General features: G+C 41.5%; 1 protein-coding gene across 4 annotated transcripts in view; it reads left to right on the top strand.

The window, feature by feature from the left end:
• Nucleotides 1-4,927: 4,927 nt before the first annotated feature.
• Nucleotides 4,928-15,149, top strand: part of LOC118394547 (glycogen debranching enzyme-like) — a 30,824-nt gene continuing 20,602 nt past the window's right edge. The window contains exons 1-13 of one of the 4 annotated variants that reach the window (XM_035787819.2): nt 4,928-5,066; nt 5,772-5,931; nt 7,391-7,601; nt 7,807-7,976; nt 8,586-8,789; nt 10,064-10,245; nt 11,026-11,137; nt 11,737-11,863; nt 12,159-12,261; nt 12,378-12,475; nt 12,805-12,944; nt 13,501-13,688; nt 13,910-14,033. In XM_035787819.2, the coding sequence (XP_035643712.1) occupies nt 5,847-5,931; nt 7,391-7,601; nt 7,807-7,976; nt 8,586-8,789; nt 10,064-10,245; nt 11,026-11,137; nt 11,737-11,863; nt 12,159-12,261; nt 12,378-12,475; nt 12,805-12,944; nt 13,501-13,688; nt 13,910-14,033 (1,744 nt within the window). In that variant the 5' untranslated portion in view covers nt 4,928-5,066; nt 5,772-5,846. Of the gene's footprint in view, nt 5,080-5,285; nt 5,437-5,771; nt 5,932-7,390; nt 7,602-7,806; nt 7,977-8,585; nt 8,790-10,063; nt 10,246-11,025; nt 11,138-11,736; nt 11,864-12,158; nt 12,262-12,377; nt 12,476-12,804; nt 12,945-13,500; nt 13,689-13,909; nt 14,034-14,800; nt 14,925-15,149 lie in introns of those variants that run through there. The other 3 variants (XM_035787820.2, XM_035787821.2, XM_035787818.2) reach the window with 3 other exon arrangements.

Genomic DNA, 15,149 nt, shown 5'->3' with positions numbered 1-15,149 from the left:
TCCTGTTTTGACAATGCTATTTTCACTTGATGAAACTATTAGTCTACACACTGAGTATGAGTAGAAAGATGGAATGCTAAAATAAAATGGGATGTTAATGTTTTATTATATGGTTGATGTGGAGTTAGGACATTTTGTTTCCTATGATTACATACAGTTGAAGTCGGAAGTTTACATACACCTTAGCCAAGTACATTTAAACTTAGTTTTTCACAATTTCTGATATTTAATCCTAGTGAAAATTCCTTGTTTTAGGTCAGTTAGGATCACCACTTTATTTTAAGAATGTGAAATGTCAGAATAATAGTAGTGATTTATTTCAGCTTTTATTTCTTTCATCACATTGCCAGTGGGTCAGAAGTATACATACATTCAATTAGTATTTGTTAGCATTGCCTTTAAATTGTTTAACTCGTGTCGGGTAGCCTTCCACAAGCTTCCCACAAGTTGGGTGAATTTTGGCCCATTCCTCCTGACAGAGCTGGTGTAACTGAGTCAGGTTAGTAGGCCTTGCTCGCACAAGATTTTTCAGTTCTGCCCACAAATTGTCTATGGGATTGAGATCAGGGTTTTGTGATGGCCACTCTAATACTTTGACTTTGTTGTCCTTAAGCCATTTTGCCACAACTTTGGAAGTATGCTTGGGGTCATTGTCTATCTGGAAGACCCATTTGCGACCAAGCTTTAACTTCCTGACTGTTAACTTGAGATTTCGCTTCAATATATCCACAATTTTCCATCCTCATGCCATCTATTTTGTGATGTACACCAGTCCCTCCTGCAGTGAAGCACCCCCACAACATAATGCCACCCCCATGCTTCACGGTTGGGATGGTGTTATTCGGCTTGCAAGACTCCCCCTTTTTCCTCCAAACATAACAATGGTCATTATGGCCAAACAGTTCTATTTTTGTTTCATCAGACCAGAGGACATTTCTCCAAAAAGCACGATTTTTGTCCCCATGTGCAGTTGCAAACTGTAGTCTGGCAATTTTATGCAGGTTTTGAGCACTGGCTTCTTCCTTGCTGAGTGGCCTTTCAGGTTATGTCGATATAGGACTCGTTTTACTGTGGATATAGATACTTTTGTACCTGTTTCCTCCAGCATCTTCACAAGGTCCTTTGCTGTTCTGGGATTGATTTGCACTTTTAGCACCAAAGTACGTTCATCTCTAGGAGACAGAATGAGTCTCCTTCCTGAGCAGTATGACAGCTGCATGGTCCCATGGTGTTTATACTTGCGTACTATTGTTTGTACAGATGAAGCATTTGGAAATTGCTCCCAAGGATGAACCAGACTTGTGGAGGTCTACAATATTTTTTTCTGAGTGTTTGGCTGATTTCTTTTGATGTCAAGCAAAGAGGCACTGAGTTTGAAGGTAGGCTTTTGAAATACATCCACAGGTACACCTCCAATTGACTCAAATGATGTCAATTAGCCTATCCGAAGCTTCTAATGCCATTACATCATTATCTGGCATGTTCCAAGCTATTTAAAGGCACAGTCAACTTAGTGTATGTAAACTTCTGGTCCACTGGAATTGTGATACAGTGAATTATAAGTGAAATATTCTGTCGGTAAACAATTGTTAGAAAAATTACTTGTGTCATGCACAAGGTAGATAGATGTCTTAAACGACTTGCCAAAACTATAGTTTGTTAACTTCTTATGGCTGCAGGGGCAGTATTGAGTACATTGGATGAAAGGTGCCCAGAGAAACGGCCTGTTCCTCAGTCCCAGTTGCCAATATATGCATATTATTATTAGTAATGGATATAAAACACTGAAGTTTCTAAAACTGTTTGAATGATGTCTGTGAGTACAACAGAACTCATATGGCAGGCAGAAACCTGAGAAAAAATCCAATCGGGAAGTGAGAAATCTGATGTTGGTCGATTTTCAACCCAGGCCCTAATGAATTCACAGTGGGATATGAATGAAGTTGCACTTCCTAGGGCTTCCACTAGATGTCAACCGTCTTTATAAACTTGAATGAGGCTTCTACTGTGTTGTGGAGCTGAATGAGCCAGGTGTCTGGCAGAGAACCAAGGGCTGGTAATGTGCAATTCACATGATAGCGACCTGCGTTCCATGGCTTCTCTACACACAAAGGAATTCTCTGGTTGGAACTTTATTGAAGATTTATGATAACACCCTAAAGATTGATTTTACACTTAGTTTGAAAAGTTTATTCTACCTGTAATATAACTTTTTGAAGTTTTTGTCCGACGTTCGGATGGACCTGTAGGAGCGTTTGGATTTGTATACCTAAGCCCTAACAAAAGGAGCTACTTGGTCATAAATAATGGACATTATCGAACAAATCAAGCATTTATTGTGGAACTATGATTCCTGGGAGTGCATTCTGATGAAGATCGTCAAAGGTAAGGGAATATTTATAATCTGATTTCTGTTGACTCCAACATGGCAGATCATTTTATTTATTTTCTGAGCGCCGTCTCAGATTATTGCATGGTTTGCTTTTTCCGTAAAGTTTTTTTGAAATCTGACACAGCGGTTGCATTAAGGAGAGGTATATCTATAATTTCAAGTGTATAACTTGTATTTTTCATCTACATTTATGATGAGTATTTCTGTTGAATTGATGTGGCTATGTAAAATCACTGGATGTTTTTGGAACTTGTGAACGTAACGTGCCAATGTAAACTCAGATTGTTTTTATAGAAATATGAACTTACAAAACATACATGTATTGTGTAACATGAAGTCCTATGAGTGTCATCTGATGAAGATCATCAAAGGTTAGTGATTCATTTTATCTCTATTTGTGCTTTTTGTGACTCCTCTCTTTGGCTGGAAAAATGGCTGGGTTTTTCTGTGAGTTGGTGGTCACCTAACATAATCGTTTGTGGTGCTTTCGCTGTAAAGGCTATTTGAAATCGGACACAGTGGTGGGATTAACAACAAGATTACCTTTAAAACGGTATAAGATACATGTATGTTTGAGGAATTTTAATTATGAGATTACTGTTTTGAATTTGGCGCCCTGCACTTTCACTGGCTGTTGTCATAGCTGTTTAAAGGCACAGTCAACTTAGTGTATGTAAACTTCTGGTCCACTGGAATTGTGATACAGTGAATAATAAGTGAAATAATCTGTCTCTAAACAATTGTTGGAAAAATGACTTGTGTCATGCACAAAGTAGATGTCCTAACCGACTTGCCAAAACTATAGTTTGTTAACAAGGAATTAGTGGAGTGGTTGAAAAACTAGTTTTAATGATTGTATGTAAACTTACGACTTCAACTATACATCTTTACACAGGGCTCGTTTGAATGGTGAGGCTGAAACAACCGACTGCAGACAAATGTCGAGGAGAGTAGTCGGTGAGAGGTGCATCTCCGACAGTTAAGTCAGACACTGATGTGGTTTTCCAACAGCAAGGCTCGGTGCAACATGGCAGTGTTGCAGTTGTTTATTCAAGTTTTTCTTTGTAATGTCGAGAAACACTTCAACCCCCATATCACACAGTGACATACTAAAATATGTGTTCAATGTACAGTCAATGAGACAACCTCAAATAACACATTCATTTGTATGTATCCACTATACATGAATCTCTGCAACGTTTGTTTCAGTCATGTCTTTGGTTACGTTTGGGTGTCAAACAAAAACACCCTAATGATTGGTTGACAATAGAGCCTTCCACAATTCATTCAATAGCTGCAGGATGAAGTTGATATGTTGGCGGAAGTCGGAACAATTTCCAACCCCATAATGCAACACATTTTGAAAGGAGGTGACTGACTTGAAAAAAGGGATCCGTTCCAATGTGCCCACAGTCAACGTGCCCACAGTCAACGTGCCCATAAGTCAAATTGGAAATGTTCTTGTAGTGTGAAATGAGCTGCAGAAAATAATACATATATACCACATGATTAAATAGAAAACACAGTAATATTGGGCGTGTTAGAGCGGATGACTTTTGTCAATTTGGTGACAATCAGTGGTCAAAGAGTTATGTGGATAAAAATTGTCCAACTTGCGCCTGCCTACATGAAGAATGCATGAAATTGACAAAAACCATTTGATCAAAGGTCATTCAGTTTTGACTGCAGTGGCCTACAAATTTCAGAAGTTGCTCTTCACCAACTTCCTCCTGCAGCCATCACCTGCATTGTGGGAAGCTGGATTGTCAACCAATCATTAGGGTGTTTTTGTTTGACCCATGCGAACGTTACCAAACATTTAATCAGGAACCAAGGGGATATGTACAATTGAATCATATATTTGAGTCTCTCTCTCACCAATTGATACTACAATATACACTGGTGGAGGCTGCTAAGGGGAGGATGGCTCATAATAATGGCTGGAATGGAGTATAATGGAGTGAATGTAATGGTATCAAACATGGTTTCATGTGTTTGATACCATTACATTCACTCCATTCCAGCCATCATTATGAGCTGTCCTGCCCTCAGCAGTCTCCATTCATATACACACATATATTTTCCGTTTGTGATATGGGGGTTGGAGACTTGTTTATTTCGACATTATAAAGAATGGCAACACTGCCATGTTGCACTGAGCCTTGCTGTTGGAAAACCATCTCCCCGACTTCACACCTTGGATTTCGTCTACAGCCACGTCTTCTCGGGCTGCTTTCACCTTACTACTCCATCGAGAACGTTCTTTAAAGCGCGTGAACTCTATTGAGTTCTGCAGTGCAGTCATGTTTCCTACATGTTACCTAACACACGTCATCTTCCTGTAGAAGCAGCGCAATTCTGTTCGAGGTTCTATATTGTATCGTTTCTTATTTAATAAATTATATTGCAACATTTCGTGTTTCAGTCGAATGGTGCGCTGTAATAAGGCCATAATGTTGCCAAACAGGTAAGATTTGTATTGCACCTGTCTACAAGAAAGTATGATAATACAGCTTTCTTATATTCGTAAATGTACGGTATTCGGGTTAAAGAAATCGACACGCCCCCCTGCTCAGATGCCAAGCCTATTCTTCAATACAGGAAAAATACCGATACTTTGTATTTTTGCAAATGACATGAAAGCAACTTTTCACGATGCGTTGAGTATTTAAAGGTTGGTGTTACAGGTGCATAACTTTTTATTTTCGATAGTTTGTAAGCTACGCATAATGTTTCAACACAATTTTGTGTACAGTTTTCGCATCTTGCAGATTCAGGTTTTGTGGTTGTCTGCTTGGTCCTTATACTTTAGTGAGTGGCCGACAGACTGGACACGGTAGATCGAGTATTTAATAGCTTGGTTGGCCTTTTAAGCGACTGAATTCTGGACCTTATCCAGAATGAGTTATGATTTAAATATGGACACTCATGCGCTGCGCAATTTCAAGTGGGCGTTTGTTGACAGTGCGTGTTGGTGATGCGCGCATTGTGGACGCGAGGAGCGGTGGGATACAACTGAACAACTGAAAAAGATTCAAAATTAGGTCTGCCGAATTTAGTTGATAATGGACCGGATTTAAACTGGACCATTGGCTAGTTACATGTTTTCCAATTCTGGATAAAAGGCTGCCGCCAATTGCGTCAAGTGACAGCTCCACTTCTAAGAACTTCACCTTTGTAGTGACTATTATCACATTCCAAATGCATTGATCTTTAAGAACTGGATCCAGTTGTCCAATTTCAACCACACCATTCAGCTGTCACAACATGTCAACAATATTATGTTAGAAACTGCAATAGGCTGCTAAAATGTAACTATTTTTAGACAGCTGAAATATGTTGTTGATGGCTGGTGACATATTACTTTTTTTTTCAACAGGAGGTTCTCGGAAAAAGAAAATCCATATCATCATTCCCTGTACAGTAAAGGACGACCTATATAGGCCAAGTCAAAATGTCCCTCCAGACAAAACAAGTCAGAGTCCAGGTCCTCAACGATATGGAACAGCTGGGAAGGACACTCTTCCGCCTGGACCAAGGTACCTGGACATTATTTCCCTTTTTATGCATGACTTAGGCCACCAGGGTATTGATTAATTGAGAATGAGAATAATGTTACAGTTAAGGTGGTATTTAAACATGAGACGTGTAGAAATATTTGCTAGTGTGCTGTTTCTATAGATAGCCCATGGGGAGTATGGTTGCAGGCAGACCCTGTATTGTTGCATTGCAGTTTTTGAACATTTTGTTATTTTGTAGTATTTTTTGTTGTTGTTCTTGTGAGGTGAGAGTTGCCTTGTTTTAGTTTAATATAGACCACATGTTTTCATGAATTAAGACATCTGTTGGTCATCCAAGATTTCCAGTATACAAATGCATCAACGTTTTCTAGATAACACTGACGTTATACATAATCCCTAATAGCCTCATCCCAGCCATTATTCATTTTAATTCAGTGATATCTGATAACATGATACTATTATGAGACAAAGCTAACATAGTTTTCGTCCTTAAGAAGAGATTCTGGTTTAGATGATTCAAATAATCTTGTTCATTGCCTAAATTATATTCATAAACCACAAGTACAGTTGTAGAGCAACAACAGGAAATAGTGGAGATCCAGTATCACTCCACTTCTCCAGTTGAGCAACTGCAGCGTTGCAGTCTCAACCATACTTGATAAGGCAGCTGCTGCTGAGCTTATCAGCAGAATCTATTTTCAGAGATCAGACAACTCATTGTTATTCCTATATCTATCAATAACTTATAGTCTAGGGCAGGGATGGGCAACTTTAAAGGGGTGGGGGCCACAAAAAAAATCTGAACTCATCGCGGGAGGGGGCCGCAGTGGCTCTCGGGTCTGCGTGCCTACCCACATTCATACCCACACATGCAGTCAGAGCCGGCCCTAGCCTTTTGGGGACCCTAAGTGAAGTATTTTGTTGCCCCCCTCCCCTCTTGACAGTGGAGAAAAGAACTTGAAGTTTTAGAGTTAATTTCTGAAATTGTACATAGTTTGTCCTGGGACAGAGAGATTTGGAAATGTTCTAACTGATTTCATGGAATTCTACTTGTTTTGCCATGGTGGCGGCGAGAAAAATGTTCCGCCCATCCCTGGTCTCTGGCAACTAGACTTTAAGGGGTGGTTTAGCAGATTAAGGGGTGGTTTACACAGATTAAGCCAAGTACTAGACTGAAAATCAAGCTCAATGTAGAGTTGAAGATTATTTGTAGTCCGGGACTAGGCAAAATATGTGTCTGGGAAACTGGTCCCAAATTTGTTAGCTGGTTCATTAATAGCAATGTGTAAAATCTCCTTTCTTGCATTTTTTGGAGAATGAGTAGCAAATGTTGGTTGAAACGGATTGTAATCAGTTAGTGGTGCATTCAAAAGCATGGCGAAAGGGGGGGCGTAACTTGATCCATGTGCCTTGCAGCATACAATCATAGAAATGTATTGTATGCTCAGGCCTGTTTGTACTATATGTTTCTTCTAAGGCTTTGAGCTCCAGTTCCGTCTGGGCCCTACTCTCCAGGGAAAACATGTGCATGTGCACACTAACTACCCTGCTCCGGGCAAACACTTTGACCGTCACACCTTCCAGGCCCTGGCCTGGCACAACCCCATGGGAAGAGAGGACGACTCTGACAAGTTTTGCACCCTAGACCTACAGATCGCTGGATCATACCAATACTACTTTGGTCACGGGTGAGAGTTAAGCACTATTGTAATAGAGACCAGTATTCATATTGCATTTCTACATGAGCCACAACATCACTGAGCAACTATAGCTTCGTGTTGTATGTTCAAGTTGGACCATTGTCCAGATTGTCTTCATATAATAATTTATTGTCCTTATGTAATGCTTGATATCACCACTATAAGTCAATATTCTACATGTTTTCACCCCCAGCCATGAGGAGAAGTCAGGCGGTGGCTACATAGTGGTGGACCCAGTGCTGCGTGCCGGGGCTGACAACCACCACGTCCATCTGGACTGTATCACCATCCAGACCTACCTGTCCAAATGCCTGGGACACCTGGATGACTGGCCAGACAGACTGAGGGTGGCCAAGGAGTCTGGTGAGAGAGAAGGGTGACGTCTTTATGCCAGCCTGCTTTTACCTGTACTTCTCTTCCATCCTTGTCCTGGAGGGCTGTCTAGTCTGTGTAGGGCTTTAATTGTTCCAACCCAGGACTAGAGTACCTGATTCAACTAGTCATCAACTAAATTAGCTGTCCAGTATTAGGTGTGTTATGCTTGCAGTTTTCCTGGATCAAGAGCAAAGAATAGTCTTGTAAGTCCGTCGTCTCACCAGGAAGTTTGAATCCCATTTAACAGGTTTGGCAGAATTAGTTTTAGGCCACCTACGGACACCAGTTCAGTTCATGGTTCCAAGTCAATGTATACACTACATTTTCATCTTGTCATTTTGCAATATCCCAGGCTTGTCCTGACTTGACAATAGAAAGAGGGGTAGTTTAATCATTAACAAACTGGTTCCAAAACACATACTGTATGTAGTAGTATTAACCGTACATGCATTAAAGTGAAATGGAAAGCATAGCTATCATGCCATGCGAGGACGCCATTCCCTGAGTTTTTCGTATGAAACTTAATCAACTAAGTAAACTGAGAACATTTAGCTCCAATGCTTAGATATTAACAAATTCATTTTGTTTGTTTCACAGGCTACAACATGATCCACTTCACCCCACTCCAGACTCTAGGGATATCCAGGTCCTGCTACTCTCTAGCTGACCAACTAAGCCTGAACCCAGAGTTTTCACCACCGGGAAAGAACTACACCTGGACAGAAGTGGGAGAGTTGGTGCAGAAACTGAAGAAAGAGTGGAATATGATCTGTATCACTGACGTGGTCTACAATCACACAGGTGTGTAGGTGGGACGTGGGGTGAACGTGTGCCTATGCGAGTGCGTGTCTCTGTCTGTTTGGTTGAAGGGTCATTGCAACAGCTGCATATTAGGTTAGAGATGTTGCTTCACAGTCAGTAACTGTGAGGCCATACCTAAAGAGTAGTTCCTCTTAAAGTCCTGAGAACAAGTACCAGCATTGTCAAAGAGCCAGGCAGGTCTCACAATTCATAGTTTAACAGTCTTATATCATTAAATAACCTCTACATCTACAACATATTTAAAGTCCCACTCTAGCCGATGTTTGCATACTGCATGTCTCTTACTGAATGTAGACTAGGGAAAGGTCACTAGGAAAAGGCCACAGTCTCTAAAATAAGGACGAGTCACGGTCCTCGAGTCTAGTGCGAGCTTTAAAGATGAGTGGCGTGTTAAAAATACCCTCCCTAGATAATTCTGCACCACTTGGTCATGGCTGCTGGTGAACCCAGTCTGTGTGTGTGCAGCCCTGCAGCCAAGCTGTTGCATAACAGAATCTATGTGACAAGCATGCTAAGCTAAAAGAGAGAATGCTTTCGCTGACTCAAGCTCCTATTGATTAGATGTGTTTTGAATGAAACCTGTGTCAGTGGTTCCTTGCCATTGGTTCAGCGCTGGTTTCTTTTGTCTTCAGTGTTTGAGTGTGGTGTTTGCTTGGAGGTAGTTGAGTTGTTTTTCTATTGTCTACTAGTTTCTATTCAGGGCAGTTGTATCCTTTATGGTTTGCAAGTGTCTGTAATAAGGTTCAGTGTACTGTAGGTAGCCTGCTTCAGAAACCTAGGTAAGGCTTGGAGAGGATGAGGTCTTGAGAGCAGCACTCTATGGCCAAGACCCAGTATTGTGAAAGGTCAGATGGTCAGAGAAACCTTATCTCCATGGCAGCTTAAAGGCCATGGGCTGACTGATGTCCAGAAACCTGCTGAACTCTATGATCTGTGGTCAGTGTATTATCTGAGAAATAACCTAGATCAAAAGTGAAAATGTTCTGTGTTTTACATAAAAACAACATATTTTTCATGCAAAAAAAGTCTCTAGGGTTTACTCGAGTGCAGAGATACTACCGCTGCCATTTTGGTCATGTGCCCAACGATTATCCTACCACTGATAGAAGGTTAGTTCTCAGGGAGTGTCTGCATAGAATCAATGAACCTTCATTCCCCTCTGTAATATTCCTTGACAAAGGCCTCAATGTCCTCCATAACTGAGGATTTCAGTGTGGTAACTGTTGCTTTGTGTGCTTTCCCTGCCTGTGCAGCCGCCAACAGCCCGTGGATCAAGGAGCATCCTGAGTGTGGTTACAACCTGGTCAACTCCCCCCACCTGAGGTCAGCCTGGGTGCTGGACCGGGCCATATGGCACATGACCTGCAACATGGCTGACGCTAAGTACGCTGCTATGGGCCTCCCCGCCCAGGTCCAAAACGAGGGGCACCTCAATGTGAGTGTCTGAGGTTTACTTTCTCGGCTAGGATTGTGAAATTCCAACCTTCCCAAAATTCCCATGTTTAAAAAAAATATATCCCGGTTGGAGGTTTCTTGGAATCAGGAGGGAATAAGCAGGAGGGAATCCTCAAACTGGGAACTTAAAGGCACAGTGCAGTCAAACATTTGATATTTCTGTGTTTTATATATATTTCCACACTGAGGTTGGAATAAAATAGTGAAAAGATGATAATCCCCTTTTAGTGTAAGAGCTGTTTGAAGAGACTGTCTGGAATTTCAGCCTGTTTTGGTGAGATGGAGTTTTGGCCTGCCTGGTGACATCACCATGGAGTAAATTTGTCAATAGACCAATAAGAAAGAGTTACAAATCTCTCTACCAATAACATTCAGTTTCCCCCTCTCCACTCAGAACACTCCCAGACAGTCCTAGCAAAATTCTTACTTGAGAAATTGCTATTTTCTAACAAGCTATTTCTTTTTTTTTTTACCATTTTAATGAAAAGAACCACAGTAAGGTGCCTAATTGTTATCCAGAAATGATTTGATATTGAGATAAAAATGGCTGCATTGGACCTTTAAGGAAAGCTTACTTCATTTTTGTACCCTGGCAAAAGCACTATAATGGTGGTCTAGAGTTTTTCCTGGTCATGTCAGATGTGGTCAGGAAAAACTCCAGGGCCTAATACATAACACCTCGTTCAGTTTGTCTTAATGAAATTGTGAGCTCCTTTTGTGAAGACCTAAACCTTTATTTGTTTATTTTACCTCTCTTAAGGCGATCCGCAGTGTTTTGTGGGAGCATGTGTTCCCCAAGGTCAAGCTGTGGGAATTCTTCCAGGTCAAAATCGAGTGCACTGTGGAGGAGTTCAGGACCCTGCTCACAGAAGGTGGGAGCATTCAACTGAGCACTGTACAGCACTGTCTTTATCTTTCTGTTCATGACATCTGCTGTGTCATTATAATAAATTGTGTGTATTCACAAGGAAGCAAGCAGGCCAAAACGTTGAGAGACCTACCTACTTCCATGAACTTGTCCAATAACAAACTCTCATTTTCATTGCAGAATGTTTAATACGGTTTGCTATGGTGTGCACTAATGAATACACCTTTGATTTATAAACACCTTATGTCAGACTGTTGTTCAAAAGAGTGACCATCTCCTTTTCTTATGAGCTCCACCTGTCCAAACAGTGACCGTGTATGGATTCACATGAGAAGTAGAGCCAAGTCACAGTCAAACAGGCACCTACCTCCACCTCAGTTTGTCCATGTCTGATGTGAAACAAATGACTCCATAAAAAAGAAACATCATATAAATGAGGAGAAATTGCAAAAGTGTTGTTGATTTATCATTATCCAATGTTCCTTTTTTGACAGCTATAATTTCTCAGTCAGAGAAATTGTGATTTGGTATTGAGGATATGCTTGAATGTGTTGGTATTGATGAAGTCATTTATATGTTGTGGTATTATGTGATTGGACTCAGGAGTGAAACCAGACCAGAAGAAGACTGAGGGTAAACAGGGACTTAAGATCATCCAGGACCCCAAGTTCAGGCGGTTCGGAAATAAAGTGGACATGGACTCTGCTCTGGAGACCTTTGTGCCTCACAGGTGTGTGTGTGTGTGTGTGTGTGTGTGTGTGTGTGTGTGTGTGTGTGTGTGTGTGTGTGTGTGTGTGTGTGTGTGTGTGTGTGTGTGTGTGTGTGTGTGTGTGTGTGTGTGTGTGTGTGTGTGTGTGTGTGTGTGTGTGTGTGTGTGTGTGTGTGTGTGATGAAACAATGTGTGTGATGAAACGATGATCATGACTTAACATCAGTTCATTGAGTAGGTTCTCTTGAATGAATCGATCCCCAAATCTAAAGCCAAGTCTCATCCTGCACATTGTCGATTCTTTGTCCCTGTCCAGCCGCAGTCCTCAAGCCATTCTGGAGGCCTGTAACTGGCTGTGGGGGAGATTGGAGGAGATCAATAAAGAGCAGTACCAGCAGATGTTACAGCACCAGGAGCAGGTAGGGCACACTCCCGCCACCCCCAGCAGTAGCTCTGGTATGTACCATACGTGTTTCTGGTTAATGTAGTCCATCCATTTTACAATTCTTTGTTCTGCTTATTTTTTTCCAAACAGGCTGCTAACTGCATTGTGGGAAATGTTGTTTATGAGCGCCTGGCTGACCATGGGCCCAAGCTGGGCCCCATCTCCAGGAAAGACCCTATTGTTACCAGGTATGCTGCGTGTGCTGACTGTATGTAGATTTTAAAAGGCTTGATTAATGAGTTTACTTCACTCACATTAATATAAAAACAGATTCAGAAACAAGGTCTACAGTATTAGGACTGTCATGTTAAAGAAGGAGATTCACTTCATTTCCTGGCATTGAAAAAAATGGGGAGTTCCATCTGTGACATCAGCGATTATATCATGCTAAGCTTATTTTAACAGGAGTGCCTTCCTTAGAGCCAAAGCAGTCATGCACATCTAAATACAATTTGGATCATTTGTTTACACATCTCATTCTGGGTCCAAATAAATAAATGCATTTGTATGTTGACAGATACTTCACCTTCCCATTCGAGGAGAAAAGCCTGGAGGAAGACCTGCTAATGATGGACCAGCCAGACAAGGCCCGTCACTTCCTGGCTCACAATGGCTGGGTGATGGGAGATGACCCTCTTAGGAACTTTGCTGAGCCAGGTCCATACTTTTTATTTTACATTCATTCATTCCTGCCCATTGTGCCGGCGGGCACTGAGGCAGCAACAAAATAATCTTCACTTCTGACGATCTTCGGCTTTTTCTCCACTGTTCCCCAGCTCTGGGGATGTTGGAGCTCAGTCAATTGTTTTAAATTATAATAATTCAAACGTGTGCTTTTATCTAGAACAACTTGCAATAAGCGCATTCAGCTAAGGAAGATAACTTTATGCTCACTTTTTTCTTCAGGGCAAAGACCAGTGTCTCTCTATGGGTCAATGACACGCAAACAGTGTAGAGATGCGTGATCAAGTCACTCTGATTAAGAACAACTCCTATATTACCAAACATATTTAGCCTAAGTGATAGAGATGAATATAAAGATACATTTTTAGTTCAGACTTTATACACAAAAAGCTGGAAATGGTGATGCTGGTTCTGTGGTAACCTGATCATTCCACAAGGGGGAGCCAGTGTGATATAAATATCATTCCCAGTGTTACTAAAGGCCAAGTCTGAGAATTGAAAGAAAACAAATGCCTCTCCATCTTTCCAGGCTCCAACGTGTACATCAGGAGAGAGTTGATCTGCTGGGGCGACAGTGTCAAACTTCGCTACGGCAACAAGCCCGAGGACTGTCCCTACCTGTGGGCCCACATGCAGAAGTACACAGAGATCACGGCCAAGCACTTCGCTGGGGTCCGCCTGGACAACTGTCACTCCACCCCTCTGCATGTCGCTGAGGTACTGTACACAATTCCATTCAGTCTGAGCCATTGAGTTTGTTATTACACTCCGTGTAGGACATGCTATCTATGAAACCCATAACGTTACTGTATGGCCAATTAATACGATTCAGGTATCTTCCAAGATAATTGATACAGTTGATGTATGAGTAAAGTTAGTGATAATTCGCTGTAAAGTGACAAAACAATGTCATTACTGAAACCACTCTCCTTCCGTAGCACATGCTGTCTGCAGCCAGGGCGATCAGGCCCAACCTGTATGTAATCGCTGAGCTCTTTACGGGCAGCGAGCTGATTGACAATGTGTTTGTTAACCGCCTGGGGATAACCAGTCTTGTCAGAGGTACTGGACGTTGACATGTAGTAGATACAGCACTGGAGTGGTGGGGGTTAAATCCCAGGTTACACTTTATTTGACATATCTGGTGTTTACTAAACATTCAATCTCAAATGTTTATTTAAATGACATAATTGCATTTTGGTGTCTTTGAGATTAATTGAAAAACAGATATATTTGTAACATCTGGTACCAGTGTCTTCAAAGCAAATACCAGAAAGTATCTTTGGTTACAACATCATTTTTGAGTAAACACCAAATACCATCTTAGGACTGTAAAATAAAGTGTTACCTAAAACGTTTTGTTTTGGCATGACACTAAATCTAGTCTCTGTTTTTGTCTCTTTCTGTGTCTCTCTTTTCTCTAACATCTCCCATTTACAATCGTCATTTCATCATTCCTATACCTCACTTTACATACTATCTCGCTCTCTGATAAACATTTTTGCATTAAACATATCACCTTTCTTTTACTTCCTGGTCTAAACACCTCATTGACCTTTTGACCTTTGTCATTGGCGTCCTCCTCACCCCTTTATCGGTTCCCTTCTAATATTTCTGTCTCTTTGTTTGGTTTGTGTTTGGTGTTTGGCTTGTTTTCTTTTGAACCTTGAACCCCCTCTTCCATACTAACCTGCTTTCCTGCTTAGCTTCACCGTACCTCCCTACATTTCGACTTCTTCTCCCTCTCCTCCCTCTACCCTCTACCCCCACCCCCCACCCTCTCTGTGCTTTAACCCAACGTTGACTGACCTGTGGATGTGGACATGTAGTACATGTTGGACGTGGCTCGTGTGTTGAGGCCCAGTCTGTACGTGGTGGCTGAGCTGTTCACGGGCAGCGAGGACCTGGACAATGTCTTTGTGACTAAGCTAGGCATTACCTCGCTCATCAGAGGTAGGATTGCACACCACTAGCTTGGTCCCAGAATGGTTTGTGCAGTCTTGCCAACTCCTTTGGTTATTGTCATTAATAACCATAGGAGTTGGTAAGACACCACAAACAGATCTGAGACCAGGTTAACGCATCACTGCATCTGTGAATGAAACATTGTACCAACGGGCGTTCTCAATTGCTGTATGTTGACACCATTTTATGTGATTTAAAAGACTACAAACTTAT

Source organism: Oncorhynchus keta, chromosome 15, assembly GCF_023373465.1.
Source record: "Oncorhynchus keta strain PuntledgeMale-10-30-2019 chromosome 15, Oket_V2, whole genome shotgun sequence".
NCBI lineage: Eukaryota > Metazoa > Chordata > Actinopteri > Salmoniformes > Salmonidae > Oncorhynchus > Oncorhynchus keta.
The sequence above is the reverse complement of the archived record's forward strand: the minus strand, read 5'-3'. Positions and strand labels throughout refer to the sequence as shown.